Raw genomic sequence first — 20,214 nt, forward strand, 5'->3', positions numbered from 1 at the left:
GCTCAAACCCATGAAACCACAAGATTCCAACCTGAGCTGAAGTTGGGGACTCAATGGACTGAGCCACCTAGATGCCCCCAAATTATTATTTTTTTAAGTATGAATATACATAGATCTCATACACAAGAAACAGGTATATCTTCCTCCAGGGACCACAGGCCAGAGACTTCCACCTATGAATCGCATTTAATCCTCAGAACTGAATGAGGTAGGTCCTTTTGAAAGAGAGAGTGTGTGAGCAGGGGAAGGTCAGAGAGGGGCAGAGCGAGAGAGAGCGAGCACATACACGCAAGAGAGAAAATCCCATGCAGACTCTGAGCTGACAGTAAGGCTCAAACTCAGGAAGTGTTAGATCATGACCTGAGCTGAAACCAAGAGTTGGACCTTAACCAACTGAGCCACCCAGGTATCCCGAAGTAGGTCCTGTTTTATTATACTATTTTACACCTGAGAAAAGACAGTTAAGTAATTCATTCAAGGTCATACAGCTACTCAGTAGTTGCAGCTGGAATCCAAACCCAGTCTTAGCCCCAATCCCATACTTCCTTAAAAAGTACACAGGACAAGTCATTCTACATTAAAAACAAGTTTTCAGGGCAGTCAGTTAAGTGTCAGATAGATTAACGTGGCTCTATCAGTTAAGCATCTCAGGTGGCTCAGTCAGTTAAGCGTCTGACTTTGTTTCAGGTCATGGTCTCACAGTTCGTGAGTTCGAGCCCTGTGTCAGGCTCTGTGCTGACAGCTCAGAACCTGGAGCCTGCTTCAGATTCTGTGTCTCCCTCTCTCTCTGCCCCTCCCCCACTCACACTCTGTCTCTCTCAAAAATAATAAACATTAAAAAATAAAAAGAGAGAGAGAGACAGAGACAGAGTGAGCAGGGAAGGGCAGAGAGATGGAGACACAGAATCCAAAGCAGGCTCCAAGCTTTGAGCTGTCAGCACAGAGCCTGATGTGGGGCTTGAACTCATGAACCATGAGATCATGACCTGAGCTGAAGTTGGTCACTTAACCGACTGAGCCACCCCAGCACCCCTTTTAAAAATATGCCTGGGTGGCTCAGTCCATTAAGCATCCAACTTCACCTCAGGTCATGATCTCACGGTTTGTGAGTTGGAGCCCCACATCGGGTTCTGTGCTGACAACTCAAGAGCCTGGAGCCTGCTTTAGATTCTGTGTCTCCCTCTCTCTCTGCCCCTCTCCCGCTCCAAGTCTCTTTCTCTCTCAAGAATAAATAAACATCAACTTTATTTATTTGTTTGTTTTATTTATTGCTTGCATGCAAGAGTGGGGGAAGAGCAGCAAGAGAGGGAGAGAGAATCTCAAGCAGGCTCTGCGCTAACAGTGCTCTAACTCACGCAGGACTTGAACCCACAAACTGTGAGATCATGACCTGAGCTGAAATCAAGAGTTGGATATTCAACTGACCGGGCAACCCCGGTGCCCTGAGTTTTCAGAGCTTTGGCATGAGGCATTAAAGTAGATTCACCTTATTTGTATCACTGCTGTTACTGATTTACTAAAATTACCAGGAGGCCTTTTCTTAATTCTACTTTTCTCACACATGTAAGTAATCCAAACAAATAGCCTATTCCAAACAAACAGCTACAGCTTAAGACAACTGTGGTGTAAGTACTTACTTAAGGAATATTCATGTGGGTTCCATTCAGAGAACACCAGAAATTCCTCATGATAGTATCTTACTACTATCTGAATAAAGTTACAGGTCCTTTAGACCGCACAGATGAATAACAGAAAAAGTTGAAACTTTTCACAGTTTTAATCTCATAGGATACCTGAAATTCAAGAGGGTTATGATGCAGGGAACTTTCTAAAGCAACGAGAACTGTAAAAGTGATAGAAGTGAAAATCTTGCTTGGCATATAGTAAGCATTTAAAAACAGCTGGCTTAGTGAATGAATTTAAGATCATCCTCAATTTGGCCTCAAAATTAACTTTTCCCTACCCTACTAACACATTTTTGCATTCTCCATGCCCACCCTCTTCTAACGTTTTATTTATTTTTGAGAAGGAGACAGAATGCAAGGGGGTGGGGGAGACTGAGAGAAGGGAGATGGAGAGAGGGGGAAGGTGAGAGAGAGAAAGGGAGAGATGGAGGGGGAGAGGGGGAGGAGAGAGGCGGGAAGAAGAGAGAGAAATCTGAAACAGTCTCCAGGTTCTGAGCGGTCAGCACAGAGCCTGATGCAGGGCAAAGTTGGAGGCTTAACCGCCTAAACCAGCCAGGTACCCCTGCCCACATTCTTCTGAAAACACGTCCCTCCTTTCCTGTCACAAGCTGTCTTCCTTTTCTGAATCTTCACAGGATTCCCTTATCCTCACCATTTCTGCTCTAGATTATGATTACTTGCCACTATTTACAATCCCTATTAGAAGATTATAAACTCTAAGGGTACGGAAACAATATTCCCTCTCCCTCTAGGACTTAGCAGTTTCGGCAACAGCACTCGATAAAAGTTTACGAAATAACCAGTGGTTGATGAGTGTTGCTCCACTTCAACACTGCCTCTGCTGATACTCAACAGCCCACCTTGAATATTTGCAGCCTTTCCTTTTCCCACAAACTAAAACCTCCCTCTTCTGAAACCCAGCAGTTCTCTGATCTGGACACCTAGACACTTAAAAGTGCCTAGCTGGGATGGTCCACCTTCCCACTCCGAGGGCTCCTTAAGGTTGGAGACAAGGCTGAACTTTGTGTCTCGCCAGCCCACTGAGCAGAACTTTGTAGGACCAATCTACTCTGCCAAGGAAGGAAGGGGCCACAACGACAAAAAGCTGATCTAACTTAAAATAAAAAAGCACTAGGGGCACCTGGGTGGCTCAGTCAGTTGAGCTTCCCACTCTTGATTTCAGCTCAGGTCATGATCCCAGGGTCAAGGGATGGAGCCCCACACTGGGCTCCCCGCTGGGCAGGGAGACAGCTTGGGATTCTTGCCCTCTCTCTCCCCTTCTGCAACTCTTCCCCGCTTCTGCTCCCTCTCTAAAAATTAAAAAAGTAATAAAAAGTCCCAGTACCTGGGTCAGGAAAGCGCCCCTCCATACTCCCTCCAGGTGTCAAAAGGACACCTTTTGCCCCTCATATCACAAAGTCACCTTCCCAAGCCATTGCCTGTGAAAACGCAAGCCACCGTTACTACTGCCGCTGGAACCCCTCTGCAGGGAGCAGCTGCAAGGGAAAGGAAAATGAGCCTCAAATTCTCTATGAGATAAGGGCATTCAGCCCTTTCAGCATCCGTTCCCCAGGAGGCACCGGGCCTCATTTCGCTTTTCGGGAAACCAAAGAATGGAAAACGACACAATGAGACAACAGTAAGCCGATTCTGGGCGTTCTGGCCCTGGGCCTTCCTTCTCGCGTCCCGGCCTCCCTCACCCGGAAGTGCTGGTCCCGGTACTGGCTCAGCTCCACGTAGGAGTCGCTGCGCAGCGCCTTCAGAAGGCCGCCGGACATAGTGCAGAGAGGTAGACGAAGACGCCGCCACTCAGGGATCAACGAGGCAGCCGCGGCGGCGGCGGAAGCGGAAACGCGCTGAAGCGGCCGCAGAAGGTGGATATACTATGGACCAATCCCTGCGCGGTAGTGTCGTCACGGGGCGGGGCGGGCGCAGACGTGGTCCGTTTTGGGGAGTCGTCGGTCGGAAGCAAGAGCTGTGGCCTCTGGGTTCCGGGTCGCTCCGAGAATGGTTCTTCGGCGGCTCTTGGCCGCGCTGCTCTACAGCCCGCAGCTGGTGGAGCGTCTGTCGGAGTCTAAGCCCATCCGGCGTGCGGCGCAGCTCACAGCCTTCGCACTGCTGCAGGCCCAGCTCCGCGGCCAGGACGCAGCCCGGCGCCTTCGAGCCCTTGCGGCTGGGCCCGCGGGTTCCCTAGGTCGCCGCGCTGCCCGCTTCAAAGACACCTTCACTCAGGAGCTGCGCCGCGGCCTCCGGGACCGCCCGGGGTCACCCCCGGGTAGCCAGAGGGGCCCAGGCGCAAACCCCTAAATCCACGCTGGGCCCGATCAAGGTCACCGGCTTTCCTTTCTGGGCTCGACACAGGCCTCGGCGGTAAGGAGTCACCGTGGGCACTGTGCACGGCTTCGAATTCTGACTCAGATTGTCGGCCTTCTGGGGTTCCGTTCATCAGGGAGCCCAGGCCAAACCGACATCCCCGGTGAAGCCCTGTGATCCGACTGGACATTGTGAAGAAAGCCCCGAAGCCTGACAGAAGCAGATAGGCTGGGCCCTGATGTACCGTGTACAGAGAGCTATGAACCAAACCACAGCCGAAAGAGTGCCCTCTGCTAATGGGACTAAAACTCGTGCTAGATGCTGCTACCTCTGCACTCACAGAGCAGCGCGCTACTTCCAGAGGGGGAGCATGGATGGAAGGACAAACCTGCAGCTGCCCAAATCCTCTGATTAAATGTATGAGCTGAGTAATGATGTGAGTGTGGTACTTCTCTGGCAAGATGGGCTAGGGTTCCTGGGGACTATGGGCCCATGGTAATACTAGTTAACGCATTTTGAATGCTTATTCTGTGCTGGCACTTGATAATTGCACTCCGTGTGGATTATCTCACACTTTACAACCACTTTCATATGAGGAAGTGTAGGTTACATCCTTACAGAGTGGGATGTGAATACATGAGTTTGATTCCAGGGCCTAAGTCCTTAATTACAAATCTCTGCAGCATTTACCCTGACCTTCAATGCCTGCCTTCACCCCAGGACCTCCTTCCTTCAGAAGTCACCACTGGGTGTTAGGACCACCGCCTACCATGGAACAAGATGCCTGGATTCCTAGGCCCAGTTTTAGAGGGTTTGGGATACAATCAAGACTATGGCCCAGTTAATGGACCCGTGATTAGGAAATCCATGGTATACAGAAATGTCTTGTCATCTGAGGCTTCTGACTGAATTTCTGATTGCCTCTAGTTAGGCTCCACAGCTAATCATGCAATCTAGGGAATTTGAAGCCACAGGAGATGTTTTTAGGCTGGTGACCAGCAAGAATTTATATTTTGGCCTTTCTTGTAGTCACAGAGAGGGAGCTGGATATGGCCAGAGACCTCCCATGGGGATGGAGAAGCTAAAGTAGCTTTCCTAATGTTCATACTTCTGATTTGATATCCCATCAGAGGTGCTGCTATTTAATCCTCTCTGCAGCCAGAAGTTCCACTGTCCTGATGACCAGAGTCCTGATTTGGCATCCTACCCCCTGTCCTATCAAAGGACAAGTCCTTCTCCCAGACCAGAGACAACTCTGGATTCTTCTTTGAGGCTGTCAATGAGGAGCCTGAAGACCTTGTTCCTTCTACTGCCTTTCTGCCTCATTGGTCTCAGCCTCACTCATTTGTCTCTGGATCTCAGAGCAGCAGAATATTAGCGGTCTCCAGCTGGACCCCCTACCCTCAACACGGGTCAGCACACTCAGTGGTAGGTCTTTTTCCAGACTGGCAGAGAGCAAAAGGAAGCATTGCAGGAAGCCATGAAGCTACTAGGCAAACTGGCCATTTTGGTAAGAAAGGGAAAAAAAAGCAAGAGAGGGGGACAGTTGTTTATTTCTCATGGAAGAAGTGTATAAGAAGTAAGTTCCCTCCATTTCTGTAGAGGGAGTCCGAGCAGAGAGAGAGAAAACAGAGTCCTTTCTATCCTAGTGACAGGTGATTTAAAAGGCGAAAGATTTATGCGATCTGAAGAGAAACCAGAGTATAGTGACAGGTGATTTAGATGCCTCCGCACTTCATTGGAGAAGCCTCCAGGGATTGTAGTCACTGGCTTGCCATCCCACCAATTACCCTACGACTAAAGAAACAGACCAAATTCTTCCCACCATTCCCAGTGGCAGTAATCTTCCAGCATGCCTTTCAAGCTCTAAGTTCTGCCAGAAAGTGAAGCAGGAAGCAACTCCTCCTGCTATCCTGCAGGGCAATTCTGATTCAACCCTTGATGCCACATAGACCTAGATATGAGTACCTTTTTTTTTAAGTGGATTTTTTTTTTATTTAAGTTTATTTGTTTTGAGAGAGACAGAGACAGCATGAGCGGGAGAGGGGCAGAGAGGGAGAGAGAGAGAAAGAATCCCAAACAGGCTTTGCACTGTCATCCCAGAGCGCTGTGTGGGGCTCAAAATCATGAAACTGAGATCATGACCTGAGCCGAAACCGAGAGTCAGACGCTTAACCGACTGAGCCACCCACGTGCCTCTAGATAACAGCACTTTATGGACAACTGTATTAGAAGTCAGACCGTTAACCATCTACATGGACTGCTATGCCAACAGTTCCTCCAGGGAATTCTGAGACTGTGGATCCAACTCAGGGAAGATGCAGAAATCCCAAGAAGTCCAAAGGAGTTTGGGACCCTAGAGTCTAGAGTGTCTCCAAGGTGGCACTTGGGCTGCAAAGTAAGCAAATAAGTGCTAGAGATGATGTTAGGCACTAAGGATAGGAAGACACATCAGAGGTTCATAGAAACCTAAACCACAATGGTGGATACTATAGAATTTAAATGAAGGGATACTATAGAATTTAAAGGAGGGAAATGTCCAGTAGTTTGCTAGAGCCAACTTCCACTGGATCCTGAGAGCACATCTTTGGCATCTCCTCCCAACTTGGAGTTCAGTAACATCATTTTGGTAGTTTGAAATCAGCCAAGGCGGGAGTATTTATACCACAAAAATTGGCAAATACTACAAATTGGGGCTTTTTTTGCCCCCAGAGAATGGGTTGCTAAACATTTACTAGCATCCACTGACTTTCCTCTTCCTCAGGGTTGGAGTCATGAGGAGGGTGTGGCACTAAGATGAGCAGGAGTCCCGGGGCAGCATGACTCAAAGGGCTGTAGGTTCAAGATGACCCAAGCTTTGGGCACCTCAGTGGCTCAGTCATTAAGCATCTTACTTCAGCTCAGGTCATGACCTTGTTCATGAGCTCCGCTTCGGGTGAGCCCCACTTCTCTCTCTTTTCCTCTCTCTCTCTCTCTCTCTGCCCCTCCTGGGATCCTCTCCACCTTCCCCCCATCCCCACCCTGCTCTCAAAAAAAAAAAAAAGGGGGGGGGGATGACCCAAGCCTTAGCCAGCAGAAGACGGGACTAGAAAAATGCCCAGGTTTGGTCATTTGTATTGTTTTGGTCTCCTGCTCTGTACTGATTTCCAGCTCACTGGTTTCTGTGGCCTGGGTGCCTCTTATGAGCTGGTAGAGCTTTGAGCAGGGAGAATGAGGACAGGTTTAGTGCCAGAGCTCCTCGCGTTCCCAGTGGATGGGTACAGGTGCCTTTAGGTGTGGAGAGCATCGTGCGTGGGGCTATGATGGCTTCCACCAGAGCAGGTGTTGGTTTGGCATGGGGTTTGCTCTTCATCCTGTGAAGAGGTTTCAGACGGGGCCTATGAGCTTCGAGAGTGACCAGACCACTTTTAAGAAGTATCTGGTAGCATCAGATTGCTCTCAAGTGCAACCAGCTACTAACAGCGTTGTGTGTTCTCCATTCCCACTCGGGTGGGCTGAGGAAGGAGAGCTTAAAGGGTAAGCTGTCCTACCACCTCTCTCATGGACAGGAGTAGAAGAAGGTGGGGAGAAAAGTTCCAGAACTACTTGTCTCGGTAATAACAAAACGCTGAGACAGCAGGCACCAGAGTGCCCTTAAATATACCGCCAGTCTATGCTTAAAGAGCTTTGGGAGAGATATGCATATTTAGCCAGGGGACATGTGCTGCAGACCAAGGCATGCCATAGTGTCAGCTAGCAGAAACCTCAGAGATCCCCTCATCCATTGTACAGATTGGGAACTGAGGCTAGGTGAGGGGGAGGGGCTTTCTTAAGATCACACAGCCAGTGAGTGGCAGGCAAACCAGGGACTAGAACTCTGGTCTCCAGAGTCTGAACTACCTGGTCTTTCTACATCACCACACTGCCTCCTTCCCAGGTATCTAGGAAGCCAGGGGGTTATCAGGACAGCAGGAAGTAAGGCATCCTGGAAGGTTTGAGAGAGGTCATTCAGGAATGTCATTAGCAGATCTCTCTTTTCATAACCAGGTGCTATTACATGTCACAACACCACAGCGGCTAGAAGAAACAGAGCAGGAACAGACATTAGGCGCCATTGGTTACACCAGTGGTTGGTTCTTTGGGGACTTTCGCATCAGGATTGTGACTGGTCAGATCTTTGGTCTTTAAGGGGAAAAAGGTGCCAGCTTACCCCGAAGGTAGAGCAGCCAAAGCCTATGCACAGGAGAGGCAGTGGTGGGAATTCTGGAAGGGAAAGGAAAGGAAGAGAATCAGGGCTCTGTCCCAGCCCAGCTACCCACACAGAAGGTGGAATGGTGCCTTCACCTATGGCTGGATCTTAGGCAGTGACTTTTCTGTCACGTTGTCAGGCTTTTCCCCCAGTTCCAAGATGTGAAGGCTGAGATGGTCCCTCCAAGCCCCACTCAACAGAGAGGACAGGGCTGGCGGGTCTTCCAGGGTCAAGTGGGGAAACAGGAGTGCCTCACTCTTGAGAGGGAAATGGCACTTCTCCATGGCAGGCCTGGTGGTGCCAGGAGTCACCACAAAAAGGCGGCAGAGCCACGGCCCACCAGCCACCTGGCAGGCTGGTTGTCTGGTGAAGTTGTTCAGGGCTCGGCACAGGACCCAGTCCTCCGTCCCACCCATGTCCACCACCTCCACAGCTGAGCCCAGGCCCGGGAGGTGCAGGAGGTGCCGGGGGGGCATGTAGGTGTGGGTGAAGAGGAGTGTGTAGTGGGTAGGCATGCTTGGGAGCACGGGTGCGTGAACCACCTGCTCCAGGTGCTCCAGGCCAGGCACCAGGCCTCCCTGGTGCAGGCAGCCGAAGAAGAGGGCGCCCAGGCTGTTGAAGAGGACCAGGGTGCCCTTGCAGGGCACAGATTGGGCCTGTGGACTGCAAAGCAGGACTAGGGGGACCAGGAGGGGGATCAGGAACCTAGCCTCCTGGTGGCTAAAGGCAGACAGCAGGGCCAGAGGCATGAAGTAGAGGAGCAGGAGGCAAGGCCTGGGGCTGGACAGCAGGCTCCAGCCGCCCAGAGCCCGCGGGAAGCCCGTTCGTGCAAAGGCCTGGAGGCAGGCTTGCAGCTGTTGCCACGCAGCCTGCAGGGCCCGGGCATGCAGCATCCCAAAGAGCAGGAAACCGTTGACGGCCAGGTGAGTCAGCCGCATGTGTGTGCCATGCCTCGCCAGGTTTTGAGGATCCAGGTTGTAGTACAAGAAGTTGGCGGGTGTCAGAACAAGGGTAGTGGATCTAGATGGACTGGAGAAATACCAGCTGTCCACAGCCACAAACACCGCCGCCACGAGGGTTGCCCCTGGGAGCAGCTCCAGGGCTTCCTTCGTCAGTGACTTGAAGCCAGGGTTTGTGGCTCCACAAATGCTCCAGAGGAAGAGCGGGACCAGAGCAAAGGCCAGAAACGTGGGCCGGTTGAAGAAGCCGGCAGCCACGATGCCCCCGAGAAGCCAGCTGTGCCACCAGGGGCCTGGAGCAGGCTTCTTGGGTGTGGGGCTCCAAGCTAACCGGGGGGACACCAGCACCAGCAGCCCGGCAAAGAGCAGTCCCTCGATGGTGTTGGAGAAGGTCCTTGTGTAGAAGACCAGAGTGACGTAGGAACCAGACAGCAGGACCAGGGCGTTCCAGCGCTCCGCCCCCCACAGCGGGGCCAGGTGGTACACGGCCACGTCCAGGGCAAAGGAGAGGGCAGTGAGGAGGAGCCGGGGTCCCACCAGCAGCACGTAGCCGCTCACCGGGCCCGGCCATGGCCCCCACTGTTCCCAGAGCCTGAGCAGCCAGAAGGCAGAGCCGGAGGTCAGCAGTGGGAAGACCACCGTGCGGCAGGAGCTGGTGGGGTGAAACTCCCATGGCCGTGCAGCTTCTATACCCAGGATGTCCTCTGCGGACAGAGAAGTGGAGATGAGCCAGGTCCAAGCTCAGGGCACGTGGGAGACAAAATTCTAGGATGGCCCCGAGATTTTCCCAGCCGCTAGTGAACATGGCCTGCACGATCCCTGGGACTCTGAAGATGGTGGCTGTCACTCCTGTGGTTAGGTTATGTCACAGAGGATGGCTGACCATTAGACAGGGGGTAACCCCGTGTGGGCCCGACGTAACCACACGAGCCTTTTGAAAGCAAAGAGTTTTCTCAGCTGGTGGTGGAAGAGGACATCAGAGAATCAAACCATGGGGATTTGGTGCACCACTGCTGGCTCAAAGGTGGAGGGCCCCTGGCAGGGAATGTGGGTGGCCTCCAGTTCCATAGCGGCAAATTTGTCCAACTGACAAGAATGAGCCTCGAAGCAGATTTCCCCCCAGAGCTTCCAGACAAGATCTCAGCCTGGCCCAGACCTTGATTTCAGACTTGTGACACGCTGAGCGGAGAGCCCCTACCTGACTTCTGATTTACAGAACCATGATTTATTAAGCAGCAACGGAGATGAACATAGGGAGCTCAGCCCTTCCGAGGTCCCCCTGTGAAGGGGGCAGGAGGAACCATGCCTGGGAAGCGAGGGGACACTGTGCCCTGGGCAGGGTGTGGGGAGAGCAGGGGGAGGCTCCAGTCCGCAGAGTGCTAAAGCCTCCAACATCAGAGTCAAAAACCCATCTCTGTGATGATGGTTGTCATCTAGGACAGGCATGTGAGACAGGGGAAGGAAACGAGCGGTTGTGGTTAAGGTCAGAAGTGACTTCAGTGTTGCCTATGATACTTAAGATTTTTAGAAGAAAAATGTATTCAAGCAGTACTTATGTAATTAACCTGCTTGCTGCCCAGGGCTGGTCTGTGCCCCTGTGCCCCAGTGTTCCAGAGCTCTGAGGGGTGGGTGAGGGAAACCACCTCTTAATTTCTGCATCTCAGCTCCAAGCCCCACAATATCTCATGCCTGATTAACACTGCTGGCTGTTTAGGGCTCTTTGCTTCTCCTACTTATTTGACTTATTCCTATGGCCTCTTGGCTGTTTTCTCTTTCTATGTCAGAAGGTGAAAGGGAAACAGAAAATCTAGGATCAGATCAACCTGGCTGCTTTTTGTTAGTGGCCAGGTTTTTAAAAAGTGTGGAAAAGACTGGACCTTTCACCTTAAGAAATGAATCCACCTGTTGAGCCCTATGACAGAGATAGATGCATGCCTCCGCAATATCCATCCATTCCCTCCCTCTTTCCTTTCTTCTCTCCTTCCTTCCCTCCCTCCCTCCCTCCCTCCCTCCCTCCCTTCTTCCTTCCTTCCCTCCCTCCCTTCCTTCATCTCTTTAGTTGGGCATTTGGTCAGATATAAAGAGTAGTTTTCAGGGGCACCTGGCTGGCTTAGTCAGTGGAGCATGTGACTCTTGATCTTGTGGTTGTAAGTTTGAGTCCCACAATGGGTGCAGAGATTACTTAAAAATAAAATCTTTATGGGGGGCCTGGGTGGCTCAGTCAGTTGGGCATCCAACTCTTGGTTTCGGCTCAGGTTATGGTCTCACAGTTCGTGGGTTCAAGCCCCACATCAGGCTCCATGCGGATATTCAGAGCCTGCTTGGGACTCTCTCTCTCTCCCTCTCTCTCTGCCCCTCCCCTGCTCTCTCTCTCAAAATAAATAAACAAACAAACTTTAAAACATAAAATAAAATCTTTAGGGGCACCTGGGTGGCTCAGTCAGTTAAGCATCCAACTTCACCTCAGATCATGATCTCATAGTCCATGAGTTGGAGCCCTGTGTTGGGCTCTGTGCTGGCAGCTCAGAGCCTGGAGCCTGCTCAGGATTCCATGTCTCCCTCTCTCTCTGCACCTGCTCCACTCAAGCTCTGCCTCTCTTTCTCAAAATTAATAAATTAAAAAAAATTTTAAGGGACGCCTGGGTGGCTCGGTCGGTTGGGCGTCCAACTTCGGCTCAGGTCATGATCTTCACGGTTCATGGGTTCGAGCCCCGCATCGGGCTCTGTGCTGACAGCTCAGAGCCTGGAGCCTGCTTCAGATTCTGTGTCTCCCTTTCTCTCTGCCCCTCCCCCGTTCATGCTCTGTCTCTCTCTGTCTCAAAAATAAATAAACATTAAAAAAATTTAAAAAAAGTTTTTTTTAATTAAAAAAATAAAAAATAAAATCTTAAAAAAAAAAGACTATTTTTCAGCATCCTTTGCAACTGGGTGTGGTCATGTAATACATCCTGACCAATGGCATGGAAATGAGCAAAAAGTATGTGACATTCAAAATATGTCCATTAAAGAGAGCAGGCGTGCCCATCTCCTTTCCAATAGCTGGAAAGACTTGATTTTAGACTTGATGGCTGGAGCTCAAGCAGCCATCTTAACCATGAGAAAGAAGCCATGTGCCCACAGGTCCCTGGCAACCATCCTCATGGTGTGTCCTACACCACCCAGCAGATACGTTCTAACAAGTTAGCATTCCAGGCCTGGATTCCCTCAGCCCTTATATGAACCCAGAGAAGAAAAGTTTCATGATCTCAGACCACATCCTGTGTAAGTTTCCCTAAGCATCTGGGAAGCCCAACTCTAAAATCTCTCCACTGAATAGTACAAAACTGCTTTCATTCAGAATAACCTGTGCTATTGGTCCAAGCAGGAAAACATCAGAGGCTGGCATTTTCTTAGTATCATCCAGAAAATCAATGTCACCAGTCAGGGAGATGCGAAATCCCCACTCCCAAGTTCTCACTCCAGAGAGGCTCATGGAATTACTACTCGTCCACACAGACATGTTTCTCCCTCCCAACTGAACATCCAATCAGCAATAGTCCAGACTCTGTGGCAACTTATCCTAACCGCACACAGGGAGCTTACCCGCCATGACCTCAGGGGACTGGAAGAACTCATCTGGGTGCACATAGCCCGTCTGCGGAAGGAGACACCACAGCAGACGGAGCAGGCTGAGGCTGCCCCACAGGGCCCTGAGTGCCATCTTCAGGTCAAACTGCTGCCAAGACACTGGGCCAAGAGCCTAGAATGGCTTCTCAGTTGCTCCAGAAGCAATTCTGGTTCCACAGATCTGCATCTGCTGACGATAGCGTTTGTTAGTTATAAGGTAAATTATAATACGTCCAATTGCCTGGACAAACTCAAAATGGGTTTACATACAATAAAAATGTTAATAATAGCTGCTATTTACTAAGTGCCCGTTAAGTAGTAGGAACTTAACACCCATATCTCATTTTGCCCTTTCTACATTTCGGGGCAGTGGGTCTTATTATCTCCATTTTACATATAGGGAAAGTGAGACCTCTGTTGAATGACCTGGTCACTGCTAACCATATTTGTTAAGAGTCTATCTGCAAATAGGATCTGCAGACCCTCCAAATATGGTTCTCACAGCCCCATCCTGTTCACCAGCTCCTGTCCACGGGCACGGCAGCCTGTCTTTTGCCCATGTGAAAACTGTCGGAACCTCAATGCATTCCATCCATTTCCCTGCAAACATAAAATACATTTGACCCCATTGTCTCCAGTCACTCCCTCCAACCTTCACACACCCTGAAATTGACCTTTCGGAAGGTGATAAGAATTTACTGCTAGGGCCTGAATGTTTGTGCCCTGCCCCATTCATATGTTGAAATCTGAATGCCCATAGTAATAATGTCAGAAAGGTGGGGCCTTCGGGAGGGAGCCCTCCTGAATAGGATTAGTGTTCTTATAAAAGAGATCTCACAGAACTCCCTCATCCTCTCCAGCGTATGAGGGCACCTTGGGAAAGTGTGGACTATGTGCCAGGGAGAGGGCCCCTCACCATGCCCGCGCCTTGATTTTGGACTTCCCAGGCTCTAGAACTGCGAGAAATAAATTCTGTGGTTTATAAGCCACCCAGTCTGTGTATTTTGTTATAGCAGCCTGGGCACACAAAGACACTTTCTCTTGCTCAGGACTCTCTTTCTCACTCCCTGGACTCAAAAATCAGTAGGAATCTGAGCCCTTTATATCAGCACCCACATATCATCCCTGGTGAACAGAAAAACAAGTTTGACTCTCCTCCAAGAATACATATGGTGACTGTTTCCTGACTTTGATATTTTATTAAGGTATTTATTTATTTATTTATTTATTTATTAATTATCTGGAGACAGAGTGAAAAGGGAAGAAGGGTCAAGAGAAGGGGGATACAGAGTATCCAAAGCAGGTTCTGTACTGACAGCCTACAGCCCAATGCAGGGCTTGAACTCACAAACCATGAGACCATGACCTGAGCCAAAGTCAGACACTTAATGACTGAGCCACCCAGGCGCCCATATATTTTAAAGCCTGACCTTAAACAGCTATTGTTCTCAGGTGGAATATGTCATAGAGGGGATGAGACAGGGAAGCAACAGAACAGGAATCTAGCAGATCCTGACAAGGAGCCTCTTGACACTCACTAACACTTCAAGGAGTTTGAAAGATAACTTTTTGCAGCCTCTCCTCGAACTTTCGAACTGAACTGTACAGACTCTTTTTCCAGAACCAGTGACTATCCCGACTTTTAGAGATAAGGTGAGGCCAAACTTAATGCTGGAATGCAGGCAAGGATCCCATTCCTTCCCAATCAATGCCTGAAAGAGAACTTCAAGTACCTCCATTTTGACCTCAGTCTGTACTTTCTTTTTTTTTTTTTTTTTTAAATCAATGTTCTTTTTTTTTTTTTCAACATTTATTTATTTTTGGGACAGAGAGAGACAGAGCATGAACGGGGGAGGGGCAGAGAGAGAGGGAAACACAGAATCAGAAACAGGCTCCAGGCTCTGAGCCATCAGCCCAGAGCCTGACGCGGGGCTTGAACTCACGGACCGCGAGATCGTGACCTGGCTGAAGTCGGACGCTTAACCGACTGCGCCACCCAGGCGCCCCCAGTCTGTACTTTCTAACTGATCAAATTCTTCTTTCCAGCTTATCCCTTAACTCAGGCAAGAGACCTTGCGGGCAAAGCATCCCGTGGTGGGAACCAAAGCTACCCCTTCATGAAAGCAATAAGGACTGCCCTGAGCCAGCAAGACCCCATGTGACTGACCCCAAGACAATGATCTACCTGACCTTTAGTGCCCACCCGCATGTACCCACAATGTTAGTCCCCTGTCTCCCCAGTGCTGGCCTCCCTGAAATAAGTTCCTTTTCTGTTTCAACCACACTTGTCTCTCTGCCTTTGGATTTTGTCAGTGGTGAGTGACTGAATCTGGTCTGTTTTGGATCCTCGGAGCTAGGAGCTCTTGCACCTCTGTGCCCTGGTTACATGCCCTCACTTTAACTTTCTTTCCAGGCTGGAATTCAAAGTGCACTGTAGTTTAACAGCTCGCAGGATGATGTTACGGGTTTGGTTTTCAGCAGTTTCAGCCCTGCAGGTAATAGCGGAGAAGGGTCTCTTTCAGGGCATGCAAAAGTCATTTTATGAGGACCTTGAGCTGGGAATTTGAAGCCCAGCAAAGGCATCATATACACGTCACCCAAAACCTTCCCTGGGGTATCTCTAATGCCACATCACTCCATGGACTACCAGTGCCCTCCTTACCACTTGAAATAGAGTCATTTAAATCTAATCAGGCTAGGGGCACCTGGGTGGCTCAGTTGGTTAAGCGTCCAACTTCAGCTCAGGTCATGATCTCACAGTTCGTGCATTTGAGCCCCGTGTCGGGCTCTGTGCTGACAGCCCAGAGCCTGGAACCTGCTTCAGATTCTGTGTCTCCCTCTCTCTCTGCCCCTCCCCTGCTTGCTCTCTCTCTCTCTCTCTCTCTCAAAGATAAATAAACATTTAAAAAAATCAAATACAATCAGGCTAGAGAACCAATTCTAGAAAACCCAGAACCTCTATTCAAAAAATTCATCTTTAAGATTCTGTTCCTCTAGAACCCTTACAGTAACAAAATCTTAGTCAGGGTTCAACCAGAGAAAGAGAACTGGTAGGAGATATACATTAAGATTTACTGCAAGGAATTGGTTTATGCACTTGGGGGGGGCTGGCTAGGCAAATCTGAAGTCGATAGAGTAGACTGTTAGGAAGACCAGGAAACTCCAGGGAGGAGATAAAGCTGTAGTTCGTAGAGGAGGGAAGCTTCTTGTTTGGGAACACCTTGGTTCGTTCCAAAGGCCTTTCAACTGATTCTCTCAGGTCTACACAGATTATCTAGAATAACGTCCCTTATTTATTTTTTTAATTTTTTTTTTAATATATTTTTTTCAACGTTTATTTATTTTTGAGACAAAGAGAGGCAGAGCATGAACGGGGGAGGGCCAGAGAGAGGGAGACACAGAATCGGAAACAGGCTCCAGGCTCTGAGCCATCAGCACAGAGCCCGACGTGGGGCTCAAACTCACGGACCGTGAGATCGTGACCTGAGCTGAAGTCGGACACTTAACCAACTGAGCCACCCAGGCACCCCTAACGTCCCTTATTTAAAGTCAAATGTTTGTGGACCTTTATTGCATCTACAAAATACCTTCACAACAACATTTAGATTCATGTTTGATTGACTAACTGGGGACTATCGCTTAGTCAAGTTGACACGTACAAAAACGGACTATCACACTCTAAATAATTCAGTGTTTATAACTGTGTTTGCATTTTAGACCAATGGGAGAATTCTTTATGCAACTTACCAGTGACTCACTTCTTCTACTCAACATTCTGTTAATGGTGTTCCCTGTAGCTGTAGTTCCCCTGTGGTATTCCACTGGAGATAGAGATAGAGATATAGACTAAAATTTACTTATTCTTCTTACTGTTGTTTATCTGCTAGAGCATCTCTGAGTGTTGACATATTTTTATATTCCTACGAATGCTGCTGCTACAAACATTCTTATACAGGAGTTCTCTGACGTACATATATAGAAATGGAACCCCTGAGTCTTGGGTGTGCAGGCTTTCAACTTCATTAAAGAATGCCCAACTGTTTTTCCAAAGGTCCTGCCAGCCAGCAGATATTATAGTGCCCACTGCTTCATATGCTCCTTTATGCTTGGGATTCTCTAACATTTTGACTCTGTGAGTCTTTTGGGTATTTACATGCATTTCCCTGAATACCAGTGCGGTCGAACACCTTTCAAATGTTTGTGGAACATTTTTGTCCTTCTGCGGAAATCCTTCTGACCATTTTTTCTTAGTATGTGTAGGAATTCTTTTTTTTTTTTTTATGTTTTTTATCCTTTTTTTAATGTTGATTTATTTTTAGAGACAGGGAGAGACAGCAGGGGAGAGGCACAGAGAGAGGGAGACAGAGATCTGAAGCAGGCTCCGTGCTGACAGCAGAGATCCAGACATGGGGCTCAAACTCACAAACCGCAGGACCATGACCTGAGCTGAAGTCGGATGCTTAACCCACTGAGCCACCCAGGTGCCCCTCCAACATTTACTTTTTAATGGTCCATTTTGGTAGACATTCCGTGGATGCTTGAGAGCACCATATATCCTACAGTTATTGGATACATAGTTCTACACATGTTCATTAGATCAAGTTTGTTAACTGTGTTCCTCAAACCTTTTATATCTTTAATGATTTTCCATTACTTATTCTACAAATTACAGAAATGTGTGTCAAAAAATAGCTCATGAGTAGCGAACTTGTCTAGTCTTCCTTGTAATTTTGTCATTTTAGCTCAGTTTTGAAGCTATGTCATTGTTTTTATAAATTATAAGTTTAGAATTGTTGGGGTGCCTGCCTGGCTCAGTTGGTAAAGCATGCAATTCTTGATCTTGGGGCTATAAGTTCAAGCCCCACATTGGGTAAAAAGATTACTTAAAAATAAATATTTTTTAAAACGTTTATTTTTAAAAATAATAAAATAAAGTAATAAAAAAATTTAAAAATAAGATAATAAAGAGAAAGCATGCAAATGAGCGAGCAGGGGAGGAGCGGAGAGGAGAAAGAGAATCCCAAGCAGAGAGAAAGAGAGAGAAAGAGAGTGCCAAACATGTCCCACACTATCAGTGCAGAACCCACGAACCATGAGATTGTGACCTGAGCCGATATCAAGAGTTGAATGTTTAATCGACTGAGCCACCCCGGCACCCCCAAATCTTTTTTTTTTAATTAAATGTTTATTTATGTATTTTGAGAGAGAAAGAAAGCATGCGGGCATGATCAGGGGAGGGGCAGAGAGAGAGGGAGAGAGAATCCCAAGCAGGTTCTGTGGCACAGTGCAGAGCCCGATGCAGGGCTCAATCTCACGACTGTGAGATGATCATGACCTAAGCCAAAATCAAGAGGCGGACACTTAACCCACTGAGTCACCAGGCACCCCCAAAATAAAATCTTTTTAAAAAAAGTTTAGAATTGTTAGAACAGTGACCATTTTGCCATAATACAGTTATCTTTTTTTATCTCTAGTGTTTTTTTCCTAAAATATTTTGTTCGATATTAATGCAGTTAATATAGCTATATGAGCTTTCTTTTATTTAGTATTTCTAGTACTGTATATCATTTTAATATTTATTTCTTATTTTTATTTTTTTCTGTTCGAATCATTTTCAGTATTAAATACAAAAGGTGAGCACCTACTTTTTTTGTTTTTTAGACACACACACATAGGTCTCTAACAGCCAAAAGGGGCACAGGAAATGAGCTCCTGTACTGTCCTCCACGGTCCCCATCCTGTGGTTAAAGCTGCTGCTGGCCCTCCCTCCCTTTGGGCATGGAAATTCACAATACACCCCAGCTGTGATGCCTTACGTATTTCATACTGTGTATGTGTCCCTTCCCAACATCTCCATGCTTAAAACCAAAAAACGGTCAGGGGTACATCCTTCCCAGTGGCCTCAGTTCCTATGCCACAATGGGATAGTGAGGAGATCTTCAGGTCACAAGTTATTTAGTGAAAGGGGCGGGATGGCCAGAGTGAGGACAGCAGAAATGGTGCAGCAGGGAGGGCACGGTTGCAAGTTAGGAGGAGTCTAGGTGAGACGCTCAGGAGAATTCTCCCCACCAGGTTTAGATGGACCAATGTGCCAAAGTCAAAAAATAATAATAATCCTGGGGTGCCTGGGTGGCTCAGTCGGTTAAGCGTCTGACTTCGGCTCAGGTCATGATCTCATGGTTTGTAAGTTCCAGTCCTATGTTGGGCTCTGTGCTGACAGCTCAGAGCCTGGAGCCTGCTTCGGATTCTGTGTCTCCCTCTCTCTCTGCCCCTCCCCTGCTCACACTCTGTCTCTCTCTCAAAAATAAACATTAAAAAAAAATTTTGAACTAATAATAATCCAAATAATCAGCAGTTCAAACACTACTGAATTTTCAAACTTGTCCGGCAAGAGAAGTCACATAGCAGGAACGATATAGAGCTTTCCAGGAAATGAAGGTAGAGCCCTGGCAGGCAAGCCCCCTGAGAACCTGCGTCAGGCCCTACAAGTACCTGCCGTCGCTGTGGGTGTTGCTGCTGCTCCATTTGCAACTTCTCAATCTCGAAGACAACAGGAAGCACCAGGATCATGAAGGCTGGCCTGGAAAACCTGCACACTTTTTGAGCCCCAAAGAGGGAGTGATAACAAGTGGCGCCAGCCATGGACGGACCCTCTCTGGGACCATCTCTGTCAGACCCCACAGTCTCTCTGACAGGGTCTCATCCAGCTCCTCTTTGCCTTCCTCCTCCGGCTCCTCCTGTCTTCTCGGCATTGCCTTTCAGAAGCAGTTCATCCGGGGACAGGGGCACCCCAGGACTGCCAGTGGTGGCCAAAATTATAACATTTAACATGCTATGTTCTGTGGTTTCACTGCGATGATTCTGGGTGTGCATTTCTCTTCAGCATATTTGGAAACTTTATTGGCTTCCTGACCGTATGGATTGGGTCCTTCCCCATCTATAGAAAGTAATCTTCCCTGGGGCGCTTGGGTGGCTCAGTTGGTTAAGCGTCTGACTTTGGCTGAGGTCATAATCTCACGGTTTGTGAGTTCGAGCCCCGCATCAAGTGACCTCGAGCCCGGCTTCAGGCTCTGTGCTGACAGTGAGAGCCTGTGTAGGATTCTCTCTCTCCCTCTCTCTCTCTGCCTCTCACTCCCTCATGCCCTCTCTCTCTCAAAAATACATACATACATACATACAAACAAACTTGGGGGAAAAATACTCTTCCATTATTTTTTTTTTCAAACATTTCCTCTTCTCTCTTTTTTATTTATTCTCCCTCTGGAATTATGATTAAATGTATGATAGACCTTGTTGGTCTATCTTCTATGTCATTTTAACTTCTATTTTATATTTTCCCTATCCTTGTCTCTCTGGGCTATATTTCAAATAATTTCTTCTGTTCTATCCTCCACATCCCTAATCATTCTTTCAGCTATATTTA

At 48.3% G+C, this 20,214-nt stretch overlaps 3 protein-coding genes across 3 annotated transcripts in view; 1 reads left to right on the plus strand and 2 right to left on the minus strand.

Moving 5' to 3' along the window:
* NCBP2 (nuclear cap binding protein subunit 2) overlaps positions 1-3,514 on the minus strand; it is a 10,557-nt gene extending 7,043 nt beyond the window's left edge. Inside the window, exon 1 of the mRNA XM_003991757.6 lies at positions 3,386-3,514. Within this exon, the coding sequence (XP_003991806.1) occupies positions 3,386-3,463 (78 nt within the window). The 5' untranslated portion in view covers positions 3,464-3,514. The remainder of the gene's footprint in view (positions 1-3,385) is intronic.
* Positions 1-19,862, minus strand: part of PIGZ (phosphatidylinositol glycan anchor biosynthesis class Z) — a 26,905-nt gene extending 7,043 nt beyond the window's left edge. Inside the window, 5 exon segments of the mRNA XM_045037091.1 lie at positions 3,386-8,054; positions 8,188-9,889; positions 12,768-12,978; positions 16,539-16,612; positions 19,284-19,862. Of these exon segments, the coding sequence (XP_044893026.1) occupies positions 8,322-9,889; positions 12,768-12,978; positions 16,539-16,565 (1,806 nt within the window). The 5' untranslated portion in view covers positions 16,566-16,612; positions 19,284-19,862 and the 3' untranslated portion in view covers positions 3,386-8,054; positions 8,188-8,321.
* On the plus strand, positions 3,693-4,430 carry NCBP2AS2 (NCBP2 antisense 2 (head to head)). The gene has a single exon (XM_023260281.2). It carries the CDS (start codon positions 3,693-3,695, stop codon positions 3,990-3,992), a length of 300 nt encoding a protein of 99 aa, XP_023116049.1. The 3' UTR covers positions 3,993-4,430.
* Positions 19,863-20,214: the final 352 nt, after the last annotated feature.

Source organism: Felis catus, chromosome C2 (genome assembly GCF_018350175.1).
Source record: "Felis catus isolate Fca126 chromosome C2, F.catus_Fca126_mat1.0, whole genome shotgun sequence".
NCBI classification, from domain to species: domain Eukaryota; kingdom Metazoa; phylum Chordata; class Mammalia; order Carnivora; family Felidae; genus Felis; species Felis catus.

Coding starts and splice junctions, on each gene's coding strand:
- NCBP2AS2 (XM_023260281.2), top strand. CDS start 3,693: ATGGTTCTTCGGCGGCTCTTGGCCGCGCTGCTCTACAGCCCGCAGCTG.